The sequence below is a fragment of the Xenopus tropicalis genome, chromosome 8 (assembly GCF_000004195.4).
Source record: "Xenopus tropicalis strain Nigerian chromosome 8, UCB_Xtro_10.0, whole genome shotgun sequence".
Classification (NCBI taxonomy): Eukaryota; Metazoa; Chordata; class Amphibia; order Anura; family Pipidae; genus Xenopus; species Xenopus tropicalis.
In genome coordinates, this window is record NC_030684.2 from 90,827,590 (window position 1) to 90,851,580 (window position 23,991).

The 23,991-nt window shown below is 37.5% G+C and overlaps 1 protein-coding gene across 1 annotated transcript; it reads left to right on the forward strand.

The window, feature by feature from the left end:
* Nucleotides 1-543: 543 nt before the first annotated feature.
* Nucleotides 544-22,776, forward strand: cyp46a1.3 (cytochrome P450 family 46 subfamily A member 1, gene 3). Its single transcript, NM_001032346.1, is given in 15 exon segments — nt 544-692; nt 3,124-3,201; nt 4,261-4,342; nt 5,851-5,921; nt 7,216-7,302; nt 8,098-8,236; nt 9,182-9,292; nt 11,616-11,772; nt 12,645-12,707; nt 15,021-15,093; nt 18,396-18,480; nt 18,967-19,077; nt 19,649-19,737; nt 20,461-20,527; nt 21,494-22,776. Coding segments are annotated over 15 exon segments (1,515 nt in total). The 5' UTR covers nt 544-555; the 3' UTR covers nt 21,659-22,776.
* The last annotated feature ends 1,215 nt before the right edge of the window (nt 22,777-23,991 follow it).

The following is a 23,991-nucleotide window of genomic DNA, read 5'->3' on the forward strand; positions in this document are numbered from 1 at the left end:
TGCCTCGTGATTTTTTTCATGAAACAAGTGTGCCTTTGCCCAAAAAAGGTTGAAAAACACTGGGTTAGGTTAATCTTAATGTAACATATTCATCCCCACGTAACTAAAACATATACATTCTTTCAAGCTATAAGTTCATTTGTGTGTTCTTGGACACAAAGTTTTTTTATTATCTCACTATTTATGCAGCCACATTCCACTTTATTGCTCATAAAAACCTGTTTTGCAAGGTGTGCCTACGACTGCATAACATATTTACATAGGCATGCTGATTTAGTGTTTGGTATTGGAGACATTTATATTATAACACAAGCAGACACGCCATACAAAATTGCAGTTCTAATGGGGGCAAGGAAACTTTGCTGACCATTTATTTGAAATACGACTACTCCTGTATTTTGCATGGGATTTCCCCTTTATAAGGCCTCAGCAGAGACAGCTGCTATTGTACAAATGCCTTCCGGTATGGTGTGAAGCCCAGCCCACTGTCCTTCCCTCCCCAGCTGCATTCATGTCACTCAGAACACACAAACAGTTCTGTCCCGCACAGTGATCATGGGGCTGTGGGCACTTATCGGCTGGGCAGCCCTCCTGCTGCTGGCACTGATACTGATCTGCTTCCTCCTGTTCAGTGGATACATCCACTATATTCATATGAAGTATGACCACATCCCAGGGCCGCCCAGAGACAGGTGAGAAACTGTGAAAGAGGAACATGTAATGAAAAATACCCAATACAATGCTAAGCAGGTCTCACCCTGCAAAATATGTCTGTTAACTCTTTCACTGATGCTTTGGTAAGTGATGGAGCACTAGTGGGAGACTGAGTCAAGTACAATGTAATACAGGCAACAGCAGCCCCTTATACAGGGAGAAAATGCTGTTATGTTCGTTTGGCAAATGGTTTTTATCACACTGTCTAGAGAGCAGTGAAGTGACATTGTTTAGCTGATTGTATTTACAAGATATTCGACTGCACATTTGAGAAATGTATTGACCTGTTCTTTTGTTGTTTCTGTCACTGAAAAATCTGTTCAGAGTGTTTCTCTTGGTAGCAGAACTATAAAGTACTTCTTCCTTCACCCTAACATATAAGTTACTATTGCTGTTAAATAAGCCCTGAGAAACTGAATAATGAGCGCCTGGCCAGTGCTACCAGTTTTTGGATTTAACCATTTTTATCAGCCCCTTGTCTTAGACTAATAAATGTGTGATGGCAAATAAAATGGGTAAAAGTGCACTCACTTAAGTGGTTACCTGTACATGGCCATTCTGAGCATATCATTACCATATTATTACTGTCTGTTTAAAGAAACTAAATTTTTAATATAAATATTCAGCTGTCCAACAGAACTAGACATACAGCTGGGAATGGATTGTTTAATGGTAAATTCCACATTTTGTTATAGTGCAACTTCCACCATGTTTAAAATAGTGTCAATAGTGCTTGTGTTAAATTTTAAAGGTGTTGTTTACCTTTACGTTCAGTTTTAGTATATAGAATATACCATTTCTATCGTGTTCAATTGTTCTTCCGTTTTAAAAGTTTTTTAATTATTTGCCTACTTCTTAATCCTCTTTGAAGGTTTCAAATAGGGGTCATTGACCCCAGCAGCCAAAATACAATGCCCTATAAGGCTACAACTTTATTGCTATTGTTATATTAAAAATATATTTTTCAGAATATCACTGTCCACATAACGCTAAAAGTTTATTTAAAGTTCAGCAGTGTAACTACTCTGCGCCAGGCCCCCCAATTTTTGGATGGGCCCGGCACAGAGTAGCAAACTCAAGGGGCTCCCTTCCCCCCGCCAGCTTTGCCCCCTGTGTTTCCGCTAGCCGCCCACTCTCCCAGGGCTACCATCAGAAACTTTGGGGCCCCACACAAGTTATTTATAAGGGGCCCCCATGAACACAAGTACACAGTACCAAAATTTTGGCCACACACGCCCCTTGTGTAAAATATAAACTGCTAATGTTACTCTATAATAATCAATTCATATAAAGAGTTCCATTGATTAATGTGCTAATAAGTCATTCAGTTTATTGGGGGGCAGTGAAGTTTGCCCTAAGTTTAACCCCTTCCCACCTACCTGCCCCTGCTCTTAACAATCATTGTTTGATATGGAAGTTACATACGTTTACGTAAACTGTGTAAGTTTAGGAGCCCCATGTGGGTCCAATATCTAGCCAGTATTAGTTCATAAAAACAGTAAAAATTATGAATGTGTTAATAAGCCTATTTAATTGGGGGGGGGGGGGGTCAGAGGAGTCTATATGTAAGTTACGTAAGTTTCTTTAAAAAAAAAAAATGTTTTTGCATATGTTACGTAAATAGCATAAGCTTAGGGACCCCATATATTGCTGTGGGGCTCAATAACCAGTCATTTCCCTGTTGCAAAGTTCATGTAGAATAGTAAATAGGTCCCAATATAAACAGCTGACGTTACTCTATAATAAGCAGCTCATATGAATAGTTCAAGTTAATCATTAATGAGCTAATAATTCAGTCAGCTTATTGAGGGCAGTGGAATTTACCTTAAATTTTTTAATTAATTGGTGGTCAGTGGAGTTTGTCCCTGCCAAGCTTCTCTGCATTGTCTTTTGCTTGATACACAAGTGACCTAAGTTTCTAGGCAAGTTATGTAGTTTTCTAAGCAGTTTTTGCAAAAGTTACGTAATTTATGTAACTTAATGTGTAACATACACAATTTGCGACCAGGTCCCCTTACAGAAGATTTCACGGGGCCCCTCCCCCCTGATGGCGGCCCTGCGCTCTTCTATCTAAGAGCTGGCAGTTGCGGGCATTTACAAGCAACCATAGAGGAAGCAGACCCAGTGGTCCAGGCCCCCCTGTCCCCCAGGCCCCCCTTCCACAGCGACTAATCTCCCCGTCTGTCACAGCCCTAATAAGAGACAACCATCAGCAATTTAAATCCTCACCTCTGTTAATTTTTATATAATGTAACTACCAGTTAAACAGATTTCATTTAGTGAACCTGATTGATAGGTGTCTGTTTTTAACCATACATTACCGTTTCAACCTTTGACATTACTATGTTGCTATGTATTCAGAGAATATGTTATTGCAAGTCACTAGGTCTGTGTGTCTTTGTTTTTAAGCTTTTTCTTGGGACATTCACCGACAATGCTCCGCTTAATGAAAAACAATTTGCTCATGTATGATCATTTTCTGGGATGGTAAGTCACTTTTTTAAACATGATTATTATCTTCTGTGCTCAGAGTTCTGGACATTCATAGACCAATGAAAAATCATAGAAATATAAAGCTCATCTGCTCCATTAATTTAATTTAGGCGAGAATAGAATCATCTGTCTACTGCTACAAAATAGAAAGATGTTTGGATTCTAAGAATAATAAGTTATTCTAGCCATTTTGCATACTGGGCCAATACTAAATAAAACCTATGGTTTCTAGTGTGAAATACATATTCTGTACTATTTGTAATTCATGCCACATTGGTGCCCCACTTTAAATGCTGTCTTGCTATTATCTATTTTGTCTTGACAATTAAAGCTGGCATACATAGAGAGATCCACATGTTTGGTACGGTGGCCAAATGACTAGGTATTTACCCTCCAGACTGATTAGATCATGTATATGGGGCTTGTTCGGATCCCACTAGGAAAAGGTGTACATCCCAGGCCAGCGTGATCATTGTCAGAAGGGTTTTTTCATCCTTCCTCGCAATTATAAGATATAGATTATGAGAGTATTATTTTGGTCCTACATAAGGGCCAATAAGTTGCTGACAGCCATTAAGAAATCATGTGCCAATATTGCCAGCTTCAGTCTGTAACACACAATTTACAGCTAGTGCTGTCCAACTTTTTACATGCAGTGGTAGGATTATCTGACATACCACATACCTGAAGCAGATTATATTAAAATGGACAGATCATACAAAGATGATCTCTTGACTAATCTTGACAAAGATGGGCTGGGAGAGATAAAAATAGCTTGGAGGGCCACATCCTACCTGCAGGCCTTCAGCTGGACAACCCTGGGCTAGAAGAAGACAATGTACAAAGAAAAAGATGCACATAGTTAAGTACATTATTATTTTGTTTACATTTAACTTGTTCCATAACTAAACAGCCTGCTATGCACTTGTATCTAGTGTACCACCTATGTGATTGCATTATATATACTTAATTAGAACCTATGCTGGATTGCAGAGTTTACGTAACCACTTATGACTACAGCTACTGCACACTATACTTCTGTTCTGTTTACAGGGTTCAGAAGTATGGCCCAGTTGTTCGCATTAATGGATTACATAGGGTCATTATACTTGTTGTTAGCCCTGAAGCAGTAAAGGTATGAACTCAAATACACAACCTTTTGATGAAATATAGAATTTCTTTCCAGAAATAAGGTTGCTCTAAAAATAGCAATGCATTGTCACTGTCTATCAACCTTCAGATTATTATAATACACACATTTCAGTGAATCATGACAGAAATTACATCACTAAAAACCATTTATAACTGATGACATCACTAAGCACTGTTTATAAGGATATAATTTACAGAATATTCATAGGTCTTGTGCTTTATAAATATATATCACAGATCTGCCCATGGATGTAATGTGCAGTATTTATTGTTGGAGCTGTCTTTACAGGCCTACCTATATGTCCTGTCCTTCTTCCCTATTAAAGGACATGTAAAGTCTATTTCACTGGGGGTACCAAAATGTTAGGCCCCCCTCTCCAGTAAAATAGATTTTACTTCTATTATTTGGTGCTTGGCGTTCTGCACATGTGCAGTAGAGTAGATGCTAGGTTTACTTTACTGCACAAGCGCAAACATGGATTTTCACTTGGACACCAGTAGGAAAGGTATGTAAAATGTAGATGCAGCACTTAGACGTTTTTTTCCACTGGCTTGTGCAGTTTTCTCCTAACAAGAGCACCAGCTTGGGGAAAAAAAACCTAGCAACCTATTTTACTGGGGGGTGCCTAATATTTTGGACCCTCCCATGAAATAAACTTTACATATCCTTTAATACCATTGGCGTTATTGACTGGCAAGGCCAGTAAAATTTTGGGTACGTGGCAACTGTATGTGTGAGTTGACAGGTGACCAAGGTTTCAGCTTTTGTGAGAGCATTTACCAAAAAGAACTGAACTGTGCACACAACAAACTTTTATTTCCCCCTTGCAAACAGAGTACAGGTGCAAACGTCACATTATTAGAAATGCAGCAGGAATTGCTGTTATCTTAAGTTTCCACCAGATGTCACCATAAGTAAAGAAACTGACACGTGAAATAAGTATCTGCAATAAATGCAGTTATTTTTATTCACCTATGTGCAGACATTCTTAGTAAAAGACATTACCTTTCTACTATATTCCAAAATTATATACCCTCTGTCCACAACCAGATACATGAAATGTGTGTGGAAGGTCCTCCAAATGCAGTTTGTACAGGTACAGGTATAGGATCTATTACCTAGAAACCCAATATCTAGATAGCACTGGATCACAGAGTCTATTTTTGAGCAAATGATAACATTTTAAATATGATTTCCATTTTCTCTGTAATAATAAAACAGTACCTTGAACTTGATGGTAACTAACCTGTATGATTCCATATTGGTGACAAAACAGTACTATTGGGTTTATTTAATATTTAAATATTAAAATACTTAAATAAAGGGCAAAACCCATTACCTGGAAAACCCCAGGTCCCCAGATCCCATACTGTGTATTCTGCTTTTCTAATTACAAAGTTTACTGAGAAGTACCAAGGGGCAGTGCATACTTCTGTAGTATCCTTCAAAACTATTTTGTTTCCTTGTCTCAGATCTTTGTTTATTTTCAGGAACTTCTCATGTCACCAAAATACTCCAAGGACAAGTTCTATGATGTTATTGCAAACATGTTTGGAGTGAGGTATGTAAAGAAGTGGAGGGATAGGTTGGGAAATATGTGTTAACTTTAAATTGACATGCATTTACAGGCTTGTGTTAATTTGACCATTAAGGGCCAAGCAAACAGCTCCTTAAAGTATTAAATATGCTGGTTTCTATCAATAAAACAATTGGAATATTTTTCTCATTATACACAGTATCTAAAGGTGCTATACACACAGGCACATTCCATAAAAGCTATATCTAATTCCAAGTATGAATTATAATGGGGTTTTTTGAATGTTTTCTCGGGGTCCAATTAAAATCAGCTTCATGACTCAGGTGCCAGTGCACCAATGTTGCTAGCTTGTAGTAGACCAATAAAACAAATTGCTGCTGGTATAGTTTATATTAGCAAATGAGCCCCACTGAAACATGGACTGCCTTGATATTTTATTACATCTCGGCTGCTTTCTATGTGCCCCCCCCAAAAAAACTGGTGCTGTGAACCATGGCCCAAACCCAATCATATCCTGTCAGTGTAATATAAACAAAGAGAAATACCCTGTTAAGAACCATTCTGCAAAGCTGTACATAGACACTGCACAATATACAAAAACAAAAGCCAATAAAGGTAAAAAAAAAAATCTAGAATAGGAAGCTAGAGAAATAAAATGTGTGGTCTGGCCATAGTGGCCAGGTTGGAAAATTAGATAAATAGAATAAGGTAAAATTGCTAGCAAAAACCTTTCTTTTATAGAAAGAGTGTATCAAAATCTAGTGTAAGGGTAGGTGTCACAAAATTATATATTTTTTTTAATGTGTAATGGTGGGATAAAGTAGTTAAATCCCATAGGTATCTCTAAAGCAGTGGTTCATAAACTGTAGGTCTGTGGGCAGGGTTGTAGCTGTGGCAGGGGCAGGGCCCAGTCTCAAGGTCAGTCAGAGAAAGATTTGCTCTCCTAGATATTCCTGGAAGCTCAACCCAAGGGTTAATGGTAGGATTTAGGGTGAAAATGTATTTCCTGTCCTACATATTCTTAGATCCATGACTGATACAGCAATGTTTAAAGAAGAAAATTATTTAGATTACAAATCTAGTATTGGTAAAAGTTATGATCTATTTTAAAGGTCTACGAGTTAACTCGTAGTTTTATTGGTTAATTGGGTTGACAGAACTGTAGTAGCTGATGAGCTGCTTGAAACTGCATTTTAAATGGCAATGCCAGGGTAATGGAATTTTGGTGGCCTTATATGAAAAATGCATAGTGCATTTTGGAAATATTCTGTGTTTAAAAGATTTATAGTAAACATCTCAACTGTACTGCTTCCTCTAGGTTCATGGGAAAGGGTTTAGTGACTGATCGAGATTATGATCATTGGCATAAACAGAGGAGAATTATGGATCCTGCTTTCAGCAGAACGTAAGTGAATAGCAATTGTTTGAAAGGAAATGTTGTTTATGTGTTCATATCGAATCATCCTCTTCCTGAAGTTATAATAACATATTATTTTAATAAAAAAATTAATTGCAATCTCTGTAGAAAAATATGTATCCCTTACTGTTTATTTTATATTTAGGATCATGTTGGGCTGTAATTATTTGCCACATTTTGTTATAGCCCCATATGGCTTAGCTGTTTTAACCATATATTTTGAATGGTAACTGAAATACAATAGTGATCCCTGCTTTGTGTTAAGCGCAAAGGACGAGTGAACATGTAAGAGCTAAAGGAAAAGTAATGCTATCACTGTAAGTAGCACAACCATGATTTCTAAATACTACTGGGATATTATTTTAACACTAACAGGGAAATTCAGAGAAGAATTAGAAGATTTTTGGCCATAGACTAGAATGTGATTCAGTATTGCAGTGACCAAGCCAGTGAAGATGCTTTAATAAAAAAAAAAAGCAAATCTATTTCAACAATAGGAAAAAAGTTAGGAAACCTTTAATAAAATTAGAAAAAGTTTGAACTGCTGGGAACATGCAAGGGAACCATCAGGAAACCTACTGTAAACCTTTCCCTTAATTATGCTTTTTTATCAGGTATTGCTACACTTGTATTAAAGAACCATTGGCATTGGTTAATTTGTCTTCCAGTGTGTAACCCCTAATTTGCAGAGAAATGGGCAGGTCTGATCTTTTTATAAAGTAAAAAAAAATAGTACCCCTTATTACCTAAAATACATTGGGTTTTTTTTACTTTTCCATGTAGCTACCTAATGGGTTTAATGGGGCCCTTTAATGAAAAAGCAGAGGAGCTGATGGAGAAACTAATGGAGAAAGCAGATGGAAAGTGCGAGATTAAAATGCATGACATGCTCAGTAGACTGACATTGGATGTAATTGGCAAGGTAACACTGACGCTTCAGGTATTAGTAATTATAACAAAGTCATTGTAGACTTAGACATATATATATATATATATATATATATATATATATATATATATATATATATATATATATTTGTTTTATACCACATTTTTACAGTGGAAAGATTAAAAAAAATGTGCACTACCTTCATACAGTTGAAGAGTTCTCAAACTACACTGGGCCCTATGTGGACCACCAGTAAAAGGGGCCTGGGGTCATCTGTATTTACAACAATTGTTGATTCTCTTGCAACTCTTTAGGTGAATTTTCAGCCCCTTAGTCATCATCATTCCCTCTGCTCCTTGCAGTGGCAGACAGCATCCCAGCCCCTCTAGGAGTTGCCTCCACAGGCAGGCAGGCTTACTGACCTGTGTCCTGCTCTGAGAGCCATTTTCTCTTTCTCACAGAAAGGCTGTCTCTCCTTCTCACACAAAAGGAAAAGTCCATTGGTGTAAAAGGACACCCCGTTTTCATACAGTAATAGCTCAGCTTTTAGCTGCCACCTAATTACCTGACAGAGGGAAAGTTAACAATCTCTCACCTAAGCATCCCTACACAGCCCATATAATGTACCTTAAAGGCACACTTCCCTGTTCATTTCTATACTGTTCTGCCACACCCCTTACTAATATTTATGGTGGTCCTTTAGAGTTACAAAGACTGAATTAAGCACGCTGTGGAGTAGCACACACAAACTGCTGTGCAGGAAGGCGGGTGATACCTTTTTCTAGCTGTGTTTAATTGCTTAATTCTCCGAATTTTGTCTTTTGATAAACAGCAACCTAGTTTTCACTAAAACTATCAGCATCTAAGCAAGGCAGCCAATCCTATTTACTCTGTGAAGTATTGCAAACACACTAAGCAATTATGGTACTTTTTTCTCAAAAAAAGTATGTGCACTTCAGCTTTCTTTATAATTTACAGGTTGCTTTTGGAATGGAATTGAATTCCCTCAATGATGATCTAACACCGTTCCCAAAAGCTATTTCACTGGTTATGAAAGGTATAGTGGAAATGAGGAATCCAATGGTAAGGGTAAGCATTCTGAGAAATAAACAACTAGAAAAAAGATACCTCACCCACACTGTAAGGTGAAGGGACTTGTTCTATGGTTAGGATAGACGATCCACCTCAGCTGGCCCTTAATGATTATAAGAACCACCTGAAGTGGCCCCAGACAAAAAGTTAACCACAAAACAGAATTAATAAAATACCTGTACACAATTCTTATCCTATACACTCTACTCCTATGCAGTTCTTATCCTATTCACACTACAACTGCAAGGTGTCGACTACATGATTTGGTTTTATCAATTGATGCCAGTATGTTCACTACTAATACAGTAAGTCCCTAACAGATATTAGCTACGATGCTAGCTACTCCTAATTATTGAAATATATGCTTAGAGTGGATATTTTATTCTTTCTCTGAATCTAAGGCACCCTGATAAACTATATAACAAATACATGATATTGTTGCTAATACTCTTTAACAAGTTGCGTTATCGGACGTGCTACATTTTTTTGCCATGTTAGCATACAGTGTTGCGCTTCGTTATCATACAATTGCCCAAAATCTCTTGTATATAGTTGCTATTTGTTGTATCCCTTGTGTATATATTCCCTTTCGATAGTTTTTTCCCCCACTTTTTTCCCACCACTGAATGTTTATTAGACGCTGTTTTGTTGTGTGAGTCACTTTGTAAAAGGCTAGTGATATAGCCAAAATGTTAGTCTTCATAATAAACACCGTATTTATTTTAGAAGCCCTGTGAGTGCGGATCTCTTCGCTGCTATATAATGGAGTGCTGGGGTAATGTGTATAGTATACTGTATAATACAAGCCACTCACCTACGTGCAACCAATTAGTTTTGATTGAATCATGGGATGAGCTGCATTTTTTGGATATATTTGTATGGTAAGGGGAAGTGGCTATTCCCTAATTGAATGCGTGCTCTCCCAACCCCGGCCCTTTAAGGATAGCCTTGCAGTTAGGAAGGTGTTTATAAGCTCAATCGCTGTCATGCCAAATAAAGAGAAAAGCAGGTATGGTCTTTGTCCCACCAAAGAAAATATACTCTCTCTTTTTTTGCTAGGTTAGGACTGATGCAAGGACACTGCCTTGACGGGCGCATCAGCTTATGCATACTTTGTACAAACCGTGTAACTAAACGTGTCTCTTTTCACTAAATGCAGACATTTTTCCTTCAGTGTGTGCAAATTGGTTTTTAATATTTTCTTGAAGCTATATAATAGAGTGCTGGGGTAATGTGTATAGTATATATATATATGTTTAAAACAAAAGTTAATGTGCATCAGACCATATGTCCATATCTATTTCCACTCCCACCAGTAAAGGTCGCTCTCAACCCATACCAGCACCACAAAGAACTGTCTTTTTTAGTTGAAGAGAAGCAGGAAACCATTACCTTTGCCTCTGTGTCTCAATTAATTTTCTTTAACGGGTATGTAGTTTACTGCCTGTTTAGCCTCAAAAAATGTTGGCACAATATGATTATCTAAATTCTAAAGAATAGATTTCCTTTAGAGGCAATTAGTGCCTTGACATGCTCTCATATGTTAACATGGTAACTGGGAAAAAAATTACAAAATGGCTGATGCAACATACTGGTTTAGGTATATGGATACCTATGTTTACCGTATTTTTCGCCATATAAGACGCACTTTTTCTTCCCCAAAACTGGGGGGGAAAAGTTTGTGCGTCTTATACGGCGAATGCGTCTTCCTGTATGTGCCGCGGCTCTCTGCCACATACTCGCTTTTATAAGGTTGCGCCCGTGCGTACTGACGTCACACGCACAGGGCGCAACCTTATAAAACCACAGAAGAAGCTGGGAGCCGCGGCACAGAGAGGAAGACATCATGGGAGCCGGAGGCTGCTGGGGGAAAATGGAAGGTGCTTGGGGGCCCGGGGGGAAGCTGAAGAATGCTGTGGGTGCCGTGGGGGAGCTGGAGGATGCTTGGAAGCCCTGGGGGATGCTGAAGGATACTTGGGGAGGCCCTGGGGGAAGCTGAAGGATGCTTGGGGGGGGCACTAGGGGAAGCCTCATTATGTGCGAGCCCAGAGACAATTAACTTTATACAGTTGATATAAAATATTTTACGACAGTATTTGCTTCAGAATCTTTTTTTTCTAGATTTTCCTCCTTTAAAATTGGGTGCGTATTATATTCCGGAGCGTCTTATAGGGCGAAAAATACGGTATTCTCAGATTTGGGAACTTTGGTTGTGTGCTATGTTTTACAAACAAAAAATAAAAAAATGTAAATATGATAGAACCCATATTAATAACATAATCTGTATTATGGTTAGAAACTTTTCTTTTTCTGTTCATAGTATTCTCTGGCAAAGAGAGGGTTCATCAGGAAAGTGCAGGAGAGCATCAGGCTGCTTCGCCAGACAGGGAAGGAATGCATTGAAAGGAGACAGAAGCAGATACAGGATGGAGAGGACATTCCAGTGGATATACTGACACAGATACTCAAGGGGGCAGGTAGCGTTTATTTTAAAGAGATACCGAGCATCAGTAACTCCTCAAGCTCAGAGTTCAATTTTATAGCTTGCCTGACAATGGGGTAATTTGTATTAAATTGTAAGGCCTTAACCACTTTATTGGCAGTAAGGACTGGACCCCCATTACACATATACACTTATTTATACACTCTTTATAATTCAATACAGGTATGAGACCTCTTATCCAGAATGCTCGGGACCTAGGGTCCAGATAAGGAGTCTTTCCGTAATTTGGAACTTAAAATCATTTAAACAGTAAATAATTTCAATAGGATTGTTTTGCCTCAAATAAGAATTAGTTATATCTTAGTAAAAGGTACTGTTTAATTATAACAGTGACAAAGGAAACCATTTTTGAAAATCAGAATTATTTGATTAAAACAGAATCTATGGGAGATGGCCTTCCCATGATGCCTTCCTTTCTGGATAGCGGATTTCTGGATAACGGATCCCATAACTATAACCTATATATAACCATACTTAGGTTTTAAGTTAAAATACACCATTTACTACACTACACTTATTTACTGGTATTTTGTAATAGAAGTATTGCATAGTGGTAGGTCTGATCACAGTAATATCACATACTGTATATTTTCTCTGTGGCCACCACTGCATGATTTTTTTTCTTTAAATGTCTAGGAAAGATAGTTCCCTTAACTGCATTTTAATAATTAAAGCTAGCTCTGTCCTGTACTAGTAATAGAGAGGTAGGATCAAGGATCAAATGTGCAAGAGCACAAGTGTGCATGCCAAGTTATGGTTGTTATGGTAGGTAGATTTTCTTATTTCAGGTGCTCTGCAATCCCGTGCTGTCAGATATTAAAATAGTCTAATTTTGTCTTTCTGCAGCTATGGAAGAGGAATGTGATCCTGAGATTCTCTTGGACAATTTTGTCACTTTCTTTATTGCAGGTTTGGAATTTTTTAATGTTTTCATTCTTTTGTGGGGGTAAATCATATATAAGATAAACAAACAAAGTCATTCTATACATGCTTACTAGCAACTTGCAGCAACTAACAATGTGCCTGCTCTGATGAACTGCACAGCACTGTACAAGGGAACCTGGACTTATCATCTTTAATCTACAGGTTATTTAAGATTGCAGTGGTCTTGAAACTTTTTAAGATCAAGATCTTCTTTGATGGCCAACATTTAGTAAGGGCATCTCTTCATTATTAACAAGGTTACAAATTTACGAGCATTTCTCTATCAGCCATAGCAACATCTAGGAGAAGAAATAAGTACTGACTGAAATGTTAACTACTTATCTTTAAACTAAACCTTCAGTAACTATCTAGAAGCATAATCAGGCATTCTTTCCAGACCTTACTGTAACAAGCCTTCAGGCTGGACCCCCCCTTCCCCAGCCATTTTTCCAAGCCTCCCTACAAGGCCATCCCCACAGTTTGGGAATCACTGCCTAATTGTCACAACTGTCTTTAATCAAGTAAATGCTGTTATTGACTCCACATGCCTTTTGTGCGCTAAAAGTTATGCCAACCCCCTACAAAAGGAGTGTGTTAAGAAATTGGACTGCATCTAAAAATTAAATTGAATTCATAAATAAACTCAATTGTATACAACACTTGTTTACCCTGGCCAGTGGGAAATAATAAGCTTAGTGATGGGTGAATATGTCCCGTTGTCACTTAGACAAAAAAAAATCTCAAATCGCATTGAAGTAAATGTTTTTTTACTGCAACTTTTTCCAAACCGTGGCAAATTTTTTTTTTTTAGATGTTACTGATCAGTACAGGCTATATATATATAAGGTCTTGACAAAGGCCCAAGGTGGGGGCCGAAACGTTGACCTATTTCTCCATGTATTAAGTTTTATATAGTTCAATAAAAGCTAACTTTTAAAGGATTCCCAGTGTGCACCGCTATACCTGTGGACTCTATTGAAATTGCTTGAATCGGTAGCACCTGGGTCAATTAGCCACTTGCTAAGGAGTGCTGAACCCTCTTGGTTTGTGTGTGTGTATATATATATATATATATATATATATATATATATATATATAAATAGCTAGCTAACAGCACTATTGCCCTCAGAGTACAGTAACAATTGCCCTCAGAGTACAGTAACACAAATAAGCATTTATTCTGTAATAAATGCAGGAAATCAAAGAAACCAACTAGGACATATGATTTTATAGCTCTCAAAATTACAATTGTTCAGCATATCAAGCTAGAGAATCTATAAACAGTGCCAAATCTTCTCCTCATATTTTAATGAAATGAATGCCTACCAGGACTTGTTCACTTTGTGAGTAGGAATGTTGGGGGGGGTGGTCATTACTTATATGAAAAGTAATTGAAATATAGTAAGCCATATTGTGACTATTAAGAAAGTTTACAGGAAAGTGTTTAACAAAGTGACACATTTATTAAATAATAGCAGATAAATGTGTCAGTTCATCAGAATGTGATTGATGGCTGTAAGCAGTCGATTCTGTTAAATTGGGTCATTAAGCTTTAACATCTCTCTGAATCCTTAAAGGAGTGTTTTAAAGTAATTGAAATATAATGTACTGTGGCCCTGCAATGGTAAAACTTGGGTGTTTGCTTCAGGAACACTACTATAGTTTAAATAAATAAGCTGCTGTGTAGCCATGGGGGCAGCCATTCAAGCTGGAAAAAAGGAGAAAAGGCACAGGTTACATAGCAAATAACAGATAAGACACCATTGTATTCTACAGGGTTTATCTGTTAGCTGCTATATAACCTGTGCCTTTGCTTCTTTTGAATGGCTGCCCCTATGGCTACACACCAGGGTTTATATAAACTCTAGTAATGTTTCTGAAGCAAACACAAAACTTTTACCTGTGCAGGGCAGCAGTACATTATAGTTTAATTTCTTTGAAATATATACATTTTTTGGTGTTACTGTTCCTTTAATCCCTGATGCAAATTGCAAGGAGGATTAATAATTTAGACTACACTTTCTTATACTAGAACAAATTGCTCCAGCCTGAAAAAAGCTCCCTAAATCTGATAGCATCATTATTTACAGTATTGACCACTCTGTAAAAAATAATGCTTTAATAAATTAGCCCCTAAATTGGTGACCCAGCAGTCACGAGCACAATTTGGTACCTAAATTAGTACCATAAAGTATTGTTTACTTAATCTAAAAAATCCAGTTTCCAGCCTGTTGCAACTCAAAATGTATGATGATTGATTTATAATAATTATGTTAATTAGGCTTGTTTATTTTTCAGGCCAAGAAACCACTGCCAACCAGTTGTCATTTGTAGTGATGGAATTGGGGCGAAATCCAGAGATTCTAGAAAAGTAAGGCAAAAGTTCCACTTTACTAATTTATATCAAGTATATATATATATATATATATACAGAGCCCTGGTTGCTACGAAACCATAGTCCTAGGATACCAATCGCTTTGTACTGCATAACTTATGATTAAAACAAGTGGATATGAATCACAATAACAAATGGATTTAATTGTTGTTTAGCGCCTTTCATTGTTCGTCTACTGTAAACTCGCGCTCAACAAAATGAATGTAGACACAAGGAAACGATGGTTAGAGTTTATTTATTGCTTACATTCTGTAACATAACTGTAACATTCTGTTATTATGCTTAACACTTCAGTGATATTTTTTTCTTTTTACCCTCAACTGTTGTATTTGCACTTTTGTGTATATCACTGATGGGAGACGTCATGCATTCACGTCACAGACTGTGTTTTCCCGCCACACTAAGGGGCACATTTACAAAAGCACGAACGCACGAGCGTTCATGTGAATGATTTTTTCAGGCGTCCGCACGACTTTTTCGTACGGCGCACAACTTTTTCGGACGTTTGCACGAAAAAATCGGAAAGGTTTTACCGCTGTTTACAATTGTTCAGTACGAAAATTTTGTGACTTTCGGATCGCCAATACGATATTATCGTGACTAATACGATTTTTCGTAAGCATTTTCGTGATATTTGTGATCTTACGAAATTTTCGTTTCCAATACGATTTTTTCCCATTCGTGATTCGGATTCGTGGATTAGTAAATGTGCCCCTATGTATTTAAGTTTGGTTTCATTACTTTTTTGTTACTTTTGAGAAAGGCTGCAGGAGTGGCCAAAATGTCAGTCATAAGATTTTTTTATGTCCTGTGTGAAGCGGCCCATTTTTGTTTGATTATCTACGCTCGTGAGGACTGCACCCAAGCATCTATTGTATATTTTTCGGGAGTGCCGACCTGTTTGAACTTCTAAGTATATATATATATATATATATATATAATATATATACCGTATATACTCAAATATAAGCCGAGTTTTTCAGCACTAAAAATGTGCTCAAAAAGTAACCCTCGGCGTATACTCAAGTATACCTCCCCCCTACCTCCCTCCACTTGTGTCCGTCCTGCACGTAACGCACTCGGACCCCCTTGCTTGGCCGCCGTGTATAGTGACGAGTCGCTGTGCTGATCTGCCAGCCACATAATCTGCAGGCAGTTCTTTACCTGCACTGTCCGGACCAGGAAGCGGGAGCATTCTTCAAACAGAGCCGTAAGCTGGAACATATCTGCCACCTCGTACGTCGCATAGCGTGTGCGCGCATGAACACCATGCACTCCGTTCACTTTCCTGCCGACTCTTGATCTGACGATGCAATGCACACGCACTCACCTCCAAGCGCGTTACATCGTCAGATCAAGAAGAATGCTCCCGCTTCCTGGTCCGGACAGTGCAGGTAAAGAACTGCCTGCAGATTATGTGGCTGACAGATCAGCGCAGCAACTCATCACTATACACGGCGGCCAAGCACCTGCGCAAAAACTCACTTGTCCCAGATACTGTACATGATTCAGAAGAGTTCCTTAACCTTGCGTGCATGGACACACCTCCATCCACAGGGGGCGGGTTCAAGATCAGCGCAGTGGGGGGCAAGGGGAAGCAGGATGGGACCAGCAAGGGGCAAGTCATTGGTGAGTAGGAGTGGAAGCGTGGTGGCCATTGTAACTGTTTAATAAGAGTGTAAGCTCTTCGGGACAAGCCATTAGTTTAGTACCCCCTCCCCTGATCTACCTAGACACACATCCGTTCACGGGGGGCAGGGGGGGGTTGGGTGCGCGTTACATCTTCTTGGCACTTCAGCAGAATGGCTGCCAACAGGACTTCCCCTTTATACTGTATGTAAGGAAGATGATTTATGCACCAAGCAAGTCCTTTTCACACTGCCTACACTACAAAGACACCTGCCTTTTGCTTTTACATCAACTGTGATTTGCCTGTTTCTTCCTGTGTGAAACCACCCATACAGTCTGATGAATACAAAAAAATAACAAAAGAAAAGTCAGAGAATTTTACTGCCCTAATGACTAGAATCTCAGCCATAAAGCAGAGCTGCTGTACTGCAATCACAAGACTGATTTTCAAAATGTAAGAAAATTATTTTTGTAGTACTGTGGTGGGACTTGTACACTGGGGTCCAAGTACTTGATAATTAGTATGGCAGCTTCCTTAGCGTTCCCAAACTTGCTTTTGTCTGCTGCTGTAGCATTTTTCTTTCCCTAAAGTTATCTATTTATTTATCTGTTATTTATTTGATTATTGAAACTTAGCAGTAGCGGCTGCATTTCCCACCCTAGGCTTATACTCGAGTCAATAAGTTTTTCCAGTTTTCTTAGGTAAAATTAGGTACCTCGGCTTATATTCGGATCGGCTTATACTCGAGTATATACGGTATATATATATATTTATTTATTGATAGTGAAAATAATGCAATAATTACAGATATCTATCAGTTTTATTTTATGGAATCTGGTGTTTTTTTATTTACTTTGCTATCTGTTGTTCTTGAGATTAAACCAAAATGTGCACTAAGTTCAGTGATACTAGCAACCAAAATGGGATCATTTGAAAGGCTAGACACTATCATATTTACAGCGAATCCCTCTTTCTATGCACTTCTTTATTTCTATATCATTCTGACATTCAAAGACAGGGTGAGCTTAGTAATCAGAAGTAATAACTAAAAAATATATCTATAAAATGTCTAATTTTCCTTAAATCAGTCATCACCCAAACGGAACATAATACAACTTCTAAACCACCCTAATGCATACCTTAATACATTTCTGTGCACCATAGCATATGCAAAAGAGAAAAAAAATTTAATATGTGTAAAAGGTGTATGCACAATAGTATATCAGAAAAAAGCTCTGGGCATTGTACACGATCCGACTCATCCTGGCCACTGTCTCTTCCAGCTCTTGCCATCAGGGAAGAGATATAGAGCAATGAAAGCCAGAACTAATCGTTTGAGAGACAGCTTTTATCCAAGAGCAATTATGGCTTTAAATATGAAACAGTAGAATGATATTTTCTATTATTATGCCACTGCTTTGAGTTGTTGCTTGCTTCTTTTTAAATCTCGTTGTTTACTATGTGACAATGACAATAAAGATATATTCTATTCTATATAAATACCACCAGTGTCACAGGTACAATTTGTGGAATTATAATTGTTTTGGATTGGCAAGCTTTTTTTGTCATTTTGTATACATTGCTCTATTTGATCGTGTTGAAAAAAAATATTGTTTTTATTTGTTCATTTTAAATATGCTATTTTCAGAGCCCAGGCGGAAATTGATGAAGTCATAGGATCTAAGAGAGACATTGAGTATGAAGACCTTGGCAAACTGCAGTACTTGTCCCAGGTACCATAAACAACTTAAACAATAACTATATGCAGTGGCCTGTGTTGAAGATAATTAGAACCAGGAAACATAGAATCTTATTGTGGCAAGGACTCTGAGCCATGACAGAAATGTGTATATATTTAATTGCGTAGACACAACCCTTTTTTTAGTGTACCAGAAGTTACTTATGATTCTACTAGTGCATTTATCATATGTACAGTGTGCAATATAATCAACATATAAGGGCAGACACAATCGTAAACAGGTCCAGCAACATTGCTCTCTGCTGTTACTACTATAGGGTAGTTGATGTTGGCATGCAAATTGGATAAAAAGTTTGAAAAAAATCAAATCATGTATGTAATACTAGTACATCTGAACATATGGATATTGCTATCCTTTGAACTAATCCTAACTTATTGCATTTTATTAATTTATATTATTTGCCTAAATAGTTTAAACTATTTTGCAAATGTATAAATCTGCATCCCATCTGTCCTACAGGTCCTAAAGGAAACCCTTCGCTTATACCCTACAGCACCAGGCACTTCACGGGGGCTTACGGAGGACATGGTAATAGATGGAGTTAAGGTCCCAGAAAATGTAACTATTATGGTAAGTCACATTAAACTTCATCTACATCAGTCCCTTTCATAATGAATTTTATAAGCCCCTATATTACACACACTATGGTCAATTTTATCAGGAGCCACTTAACCTGCCTGTATGTTTTGGAGTATGTGAAGAAAGCAAAGCACCCTGTCAAAATTGAATTGATGAGACATTGGCAGATTAAGGTATCCATATCTCTTTAGTCATGGATCCCCAACCTTTTTTTACCAGTGAGCCACTTTCAAATGTAAAATGAATTGGGGAGCAACACAAGCATGAAAATTGTACCTGGGGCTACCAAATAAGGGCTGTGATTGGCTATTTGATAGCCCCTATATGGACTGGTAGCCTACAGGAGGCTCTGTTAGGCAAAAGAAAAGTGGCAAAAACTTGCCTTCAAACCAGGAATTAAAAAATAAGCACCTGCTTTGGGCCACTGGGAGCAACATCCAAGGGGTTGGTGAGCAACATGTTGCTCCTGAGCCTGTTGGGGACCACTGTCTTTAGTTGTGTCAAAATTATATTTAATTCAACCACTGCTGCTAGTCTAATGCTCTGTTCTGTCCTTTTACAGTTAAACTCTTATATTATGGGAAGGATGGAGCAGTATTATTCAGATCCACTTACCTTCAACCCAGACAGATTCAGCCCTGATGCGCCAAAGTAAGTGCAACATTACTTTCTGGCAAATGTGACCTTATAGGAAGAAAAGTCATATCCATGAGGCCACTAGAGATATGCCTAGTGGCCCAATCATATGCACAGTGTCTAGTTCTGTAACTAGATATTCCCCTGATTGTGACATGTTCTATTTTTGGAGCATACTACTGGCTTGATTTGGCAGAAGCTATACTAGGGACTTCTGTTCTAAAACTCCCACCACACTTGGGGGAACAGAGCAAAGCTAACCTCCAACGGTCTGAATAGGGCTGGAGTTTTGAAGGTGAAGCTTCCTGTTCTTCATTATGAATAAGTTTAGTTATGACATTCTCTGTTGGTTCTATGAAGATCAGAAAACTAATGAAAAGGGTCACAGGATTCCCACCATATTTAGATGGGTTTTAAGATTATCAGACTTTTTAGCTGGGACACCAGATTAGTGTGTAGTATAATAAAACTCATTAAATTAAAATAATAAATAAATAATTACTTACGCACCAAAAAATTACACCATCCTAAATACACAAGTTGTGCATTGTCAAATGTCTGCAATATAATAGTTTCCTTATGAATAACACTGTAATATGTATTTTTTTTTCCTTTTTCCTATTTATCTCATTTATTAAATTTATAGGATAGTGGTGCTTCTAGCTTTTTCATTGATTGCTATACTATACATGAATGTATCCATCTATAATCTTTAATTTGTAACTTTTTTCTCAACAGACCTTATTACTCATATTTCCCATTTTCTCTGGGACCACGCTCCTGTATAGGACAGGTTTTTTCACAGGTAGGTAGACATTAAAGGGCTGATTTCAAATTAAACGTAATTATTGTTTTATTTATAAAATGGTAGGATAATGTTATGGGTTGGATGAAAATTTCGACTTTACGTTCGAATATTACAAATTGTTTGAGCTGAAAGTATCATGAAAACTCAAAAAATTTGAATTTAAATGGATGTTTGCTTCCATGAATCCTTTTTATTTTTCCCAAACAGGAATTGCTCCAGCAGCCATTTTAGGAGCACTGGCATTCATTCTTGGAAAACAATAATGTGTTTAAATTTCATTTGAAACTGGGTGAAATAGAAAACAATGATTGGGTTAACTTCCCCTTGAAACTGGGTGAAATAGAAAACAATGATAGAATTCATTTACACTTGAAAGTGTGTGAAATAAAAACCAGAGATGAGATTAACTTCCCCTTGAAACTGGGTGAAATGGAAAACAATGAAGTGATTAACTTCCCCTTGAACAATTTTTCGAGAAACAATACTGGCAAAAACCCATTCATAAATCACGAAAATATCTAGAAGTAAAATTGCTTAGTAAATGTGCCCCTAAAAGGTTAAAGATTAAAGTACCAATTTATAAATGTTGTGAAACAAAATTGTTTTACTACAGTCTTTCAAGTTTCTAAAGTAGACTTGGAAAGATCATTACCTACAGCTGTAGCTCCTTTGTAAGTGTTTTTTTGTATGTTGTTTCATTCTGTTTGTCATGGATATATAACACAAACTCCAATATGTAATAAAAGGCACTAAGTTTGCCCAGGAGCAGTAACCCATAGCAACCAATCAGTTCTCTGCTTTTAAACAGGTTAACCAGTAAATGCTACCTGCTGATTGGTTGCTATGGGTTACTGCTCCTGGGCAAATTTAGTGCCTTTTTTAGTGCCTTTGCATAACATACATTGTAACCTCCCACCAAAATAGAAGAATCCTAAATGTAAAATGTATTTTCTCTCATTACAGATGGAGGCCAAGGTAGTAATGGCAAAACTCCTGCAAAGATATGAGTTTGAGCTGGCTGAAGGACAAAGTTTTAAGATTTTAGATACAGGGACTCTCCGGCCCCTGGATGGGGTGATTTGCAGGCTGAGACCTCGGACAAGCAAGAAAGCAGCCACACTCCAATAGCTACTTGCAATGCTATGATATAATACATATGTTTTCCTTCATACATAAGGCAGACATGTTTTCTTTGACTTGGAGAAAGCTCATTTTTGTGTTGTGTTGTATGTGTCATCTGAAAAGTGACATGAAACCTAAAACTAAAGTTACTCTAAATGTTTTTTGTACAATTCGTGATACATATTTTTAGATTCAGAGGCAAGCAAGTCTCCTTGCCATTTGCACAGTGGGAAAGATTTTTATGACCTCAGTATTGCAAATGGATCATTTCTGGGATCAATTATAAATATTCTCAAATCTACATAGTATTTAACATCTGATGAACATTCTGTTTATTAGGTTAAGGAATTTGGGATGTGTGTAATTGTAACTAAATACTGATAGCTTTTTATAGCTGCAGAAAAAGATTTTTGGCAAGGAATGGGGTCGCGGGTAAGTTTCATTGCTGTGCAAAACTTTTACTCCATCACTGGCTCCCTGCCAGGTCACACAAGCTGACTCCAGAAGCTGGGATAGAAATTCTGGTCCTCTCAGTTCTGACGTGCAGAACAGACGGGGGGAAAATATCTGTAAATCACATTTTTGTGTAAAACATTTTTTTACAGTTTTATAAATAGGACCCTTGAATTTTGGCTCTGCTAAAACTTTTGTAGAGTGTGCTGGTGTTCCTACTGACCATGTGTATGATGTCCCGGGGGTTGTGCATGGAACGCATCTAGCATGTAAGTTCAAGGGGAAAGAGTGAGACAATAAGCTAGCCATAGGGGTGCTGTTTAGAAAAGTGGTACAGCAGCGCTGTGCACTTGAATAAAAATAATAAGTGGATTTTGTTGGTTTTAAGTTTCTCTTTGTTAAAAACACATAGCTCTGAACAGGTGCTAAAACTTACACATATTTCTGTGAATGTTTTTCTGGCTGTTAAATATACAGTGGCATGGGCAACAATGTCTTGCGGGTATGTACTGGGTTCCCGGAATCTGAGATGTTATTTATATTTCCTACCTGAAGAATGTTTAGATATACCAAATGAACATATGAGTTTTATCTTTTCTATTTGTCTTTTTATTGATTTGTTATACTAGATAATTAACATTAATACAATCCATTAAAAATTTTAAATCAAATGGTGTATGAAAGTGTGAGTAATATTTATAATAAAGCATTGATAGGATAGTAATGGTGGTAATTTAAAATCCGTAATTTGGGGATAACCCCTTTGCAAAATGTGCCAATGACATTGCAGAATTGTCCCTATATTTTTACTATAGGAAATAAGCTTCTCAGCTTCTCATTCCCTCTGCTCCTACCGCATTATGTCCTTGTCTGGTCCCTTGCTCCCTCTGCCCCCACCCTCCATCAATCTCCAGTTTCACTTACTCCTTGCTCCCTTCCACTCTTTTTCAATCTCTGCTCTTGCTCTCCCTCATTCTCGGTGTCTCCTCTCCCATTCCTCTCATTAACCTGCACAATATGGCATGGCTGGCCAGAATGCCACTGAAGTCAGATCACAGGAAGGAAAAAAATGCTGAACAAACACAGGTAAATGGGGACTACAGAAAGAGGCAAGACTAAACATTAAAACAACAAGGGGAACAAAAAGTAAGAGACTGAAGTGTGTCTTTGCATAGGATAGAATAGAGCAAACACAGAGGGCTCATTGAAGACACTGCACACAGAAATACTGTAGATTATAATGAATAATGCACCCCATTACTGTACTTTATAAAGATATTGTAAGTCACATTGGAGTTATGTGACCTTTATAAAAGCACTCAGTTTTTATTTTGGCTGAAACAAATGATTGTAGCCAGAAAAAATAGAACTTAATTTAGTAAATAAAAAAAACTGACATCTTGGGTTGTCTTTCTTTATTAGCTGACATATATCTTTGAACTAAAAATGGGTGAAATAACTTTAGACCTTCCTTTGCAATTATTATTACCCTCCAAACAAAGTTAATTATTTCTTCATTTTAATAGAGTTATAAAATTATACAGTATCTTAGAACTAACAGTTGGTGTTACTTGAGGTAGCTTCATACCTTCATCTACCTTACACCAAAAAGACTAAAGGCACGTTTATATCCATTATCCTTTGTGTGTTTTGGTGACATAAGTATCTCCTGTAATCAAAATCATAAACAATAAAATTAATTAAAGCACGCAGTGAGTTTGGGACCTTCTGAAGGAAGGAGAAACTAAGTTACAGGTCTAAAAGAGACTAATATATGCCCCCCTCACTACCAATAGCTGATAAGTTAGAGGTGGTTGGAGCCCTTAACTTATTATCCAAATGGTTTGGTCGAGGATTTTTGAGTCCAAGTTTTTTAGAAATTCTAA